General features: G+C 34.6%; 1 protein-coding gene across 1 annotated transcript; it reads left to right on the top strand.

Annotated features, from left to right (window-relative positions):
- The first annotated feature begins 207 nt into the window (after positions 1 to 207).
- Positions 208 to 1,821, top strand: LOC130944445 (spermidine coumaroyl-CoA acyltransferase-like). Its single transcript, XM_057872777.1, has one exon. The coding sequence runs from the start codon at positions 255 to 257 to the stop codon at positions 1,668 to 1,670; it is 1,416 nt and encodes a 471-aa protein (XP_057728760.1). The 5' UTR covers positions 208 to 254; the 3' UTR covers positions 1,671 to 1,821.
- The last annotated feature ends 344 nt before the right edge of the window (positions 1,822 to 2,165 follow it).

The following is a 2,165-nucleotide window of genomic DNA, read 5'->3' as shown; positions in this document are numbered from 1 at the left end:
TACATGGTCCTATCATATAGGTTGATTATATGAAGCAATAAACATTGTCATTATGCTATATGTATAGAATTTCCTCCCAAACATTATCATCTTCACCTAACAATCACTCACTATGTCCAAACATGTAAGTAATTAGGTGAATTATATGCATATAAATAGACATGAATTGAAGTAGCATGATCACCACATAAACAATAATATTATTAGCCATATTCACATTTCAAAATCTCACTAATAAGAACACTACTTTTCCAATGGCACATCAAATTAATATTGCATCCTTCAAAATCGAAAACAAAGATGTTGAATATGTGAAACCATCGAAACATACTCCTTCCACTACACTTTCTCTATCCACAATTGATAATAGGCCTGAATTCCTTCCCCTAAGTCAAGTCATTCGTGTATACCAATTACAAAACAACAACACCACAAAGAAAAATTGTTATTCCAAAAATGACCCTGCCATTGTGATCAAAGAAGCACTATCAAAGGCTTTGGTTTATTACTACCCTCTTGCTGGCAAGCTAGTGAAGCATCATAGCAACAATGGGAAGGTAACAATCAATTGCAATGAAGATGGTGTTCCATTTGTAGAAGCAATTGCAAATTGTGACCTTTCTTCACTCAATTATCTTGATTTGAGTGACATTGGAATTGCCAAAAATTTTGTGTATGATCCACCTTTTCATCAAGATGAAAATGGTAACCAACTAATATACCCTATGGTGGTGAAGGTGACTAAGTTTCAATGTGGAGGGTTCACATTAGGGTTAGGGGAACCACACACCATTGCTGATGGGGCTGGTTCCATCAAGATCTTTCAAGCCATAGCCGAATTCGCGACCGGAAAAAGCGAGCCTTCGGTGAAGCCTGTGTGGGAAAGGGAGAGGCTAAATGGGTCAATAACCAAAACTCCATTGCTAAGTCCCATGGATGGAGCTTCGGCCGCCGGTTCGCCATATCTACCTTCCAAAACCCTAGTTCATGAATGTTTTAAGGTGGATAGTGAGAGCATAAAGAGACTCAAGTTTAATTTGGCAAAGGAAATTGTTGATAACAATGTTCCAATTACAAATGAAGAATTAAGCTTTACAAATTTTGAGTCTCTTGCTGCTTATGTTTGGAGGGCAAGAACTAGGGCATTGAAATTGAACTATGATGGTAAAACTATGCTGAAATTTGCGGTAGGTATAAGAAGGCACATAGATCCTCCTTTGCCTGAAGGGTATTATGGTAATACCATTGTGGATGCAGATGTTGTGCTGGCGGTCAAAGAAGTCAACGAAAGACCACTCTCACAAGTGGTGAAGGCTATTAGAGAGTTGAAGAAGGTTGCTTTCACAAAAGAATTCATTAAGAAGTCAATTGATACATTGGAGACAAGAGTTGAGGAGTTTGATTTTGATGGGAATGGTTCATGCATGGCTTTGGCTGAGTGGAAGCATTTGGGATTCTTGAGAAACATGGATTTTGGGTGGAAGGAGCCTGTGAATGTGATACCTGCCCCATGTAACATGTTTGGGGAAGTGAGTATTTGCATCTTCTTTCCTCCTTGTGACATGGATACTTCAATGAGTGGAGGTGTTAAGATCTATGTCTCACTCCCCATTGATGCCATGCCCAAGTTTAGGGAGGAGATGAAAGCACTTGCAATTACTATTAGTTAAGGTGATTATTCATGTACTAATATTTTTATCTGAAGATAATAGTTAAAAATTATTAAATGATTTAATTTATTTAATTAAATTATCATTTAATAATTTATAACTGTATTTTTACATAAAAATAAATACACGTAAATTTTTATCATTAGTTAAAATATAGGTAAATCATAATTAAATAAGTTACACGTGTTTCTTGTTAGGGTTTATATATAGTTGAGTTTTGTTATTGAATAAAAATAGGGATATGATTTTCATAGGTTTTATTAATTATCGCTTAGTGCTAAATGATCTAATCTATGAATCTTTTTCATATTTTTAACTCCCGTTGTTTCAAGTTTACCGTGTAAGTCTTCTAGTTTATTTGATGCCTAATAAAATAAGATTTCAAGACTTATTTTAATATTTATTTGTTGTTTCCACGACCTTTTTCCAGGTTGACGAATAATTTATTTTATTTGGTGTATTTTAATTAATTATTTCATCTTTCTTTTACTTTTT

The sequence above is a fragment of the Arachis stenosperma genome, chromosome 1, assembly GCF_014773155.1.
Source record: "Arachis stenosperma cultivar V10309 chromosome 1, arast.V10309.gnm1.PFL2, whole genome shotgun sequence".
In the NCBI taxonomy this organism is placed as follows: domain Eukaryota; kingdom Viridiplantae; phylum Streptophyta; class Magnoliopsida; order Fabales; family Fabaceae; genus Arachis; species Arachis stenosperma.
Note: the sequence above shows the minus strand (reverse complement) of the source record. Positions and strands in the feature narration are given on the sequence as shown.

Excerpts from the sequence above, each read along its gene's own strand:
- LOC130944445 (XM_057872777.1), top strand. The coding sequence starts at position 255 with ATGGCACATCAAATTAATATTGCATCCTTCAAAATCGAAAACAAAGAT.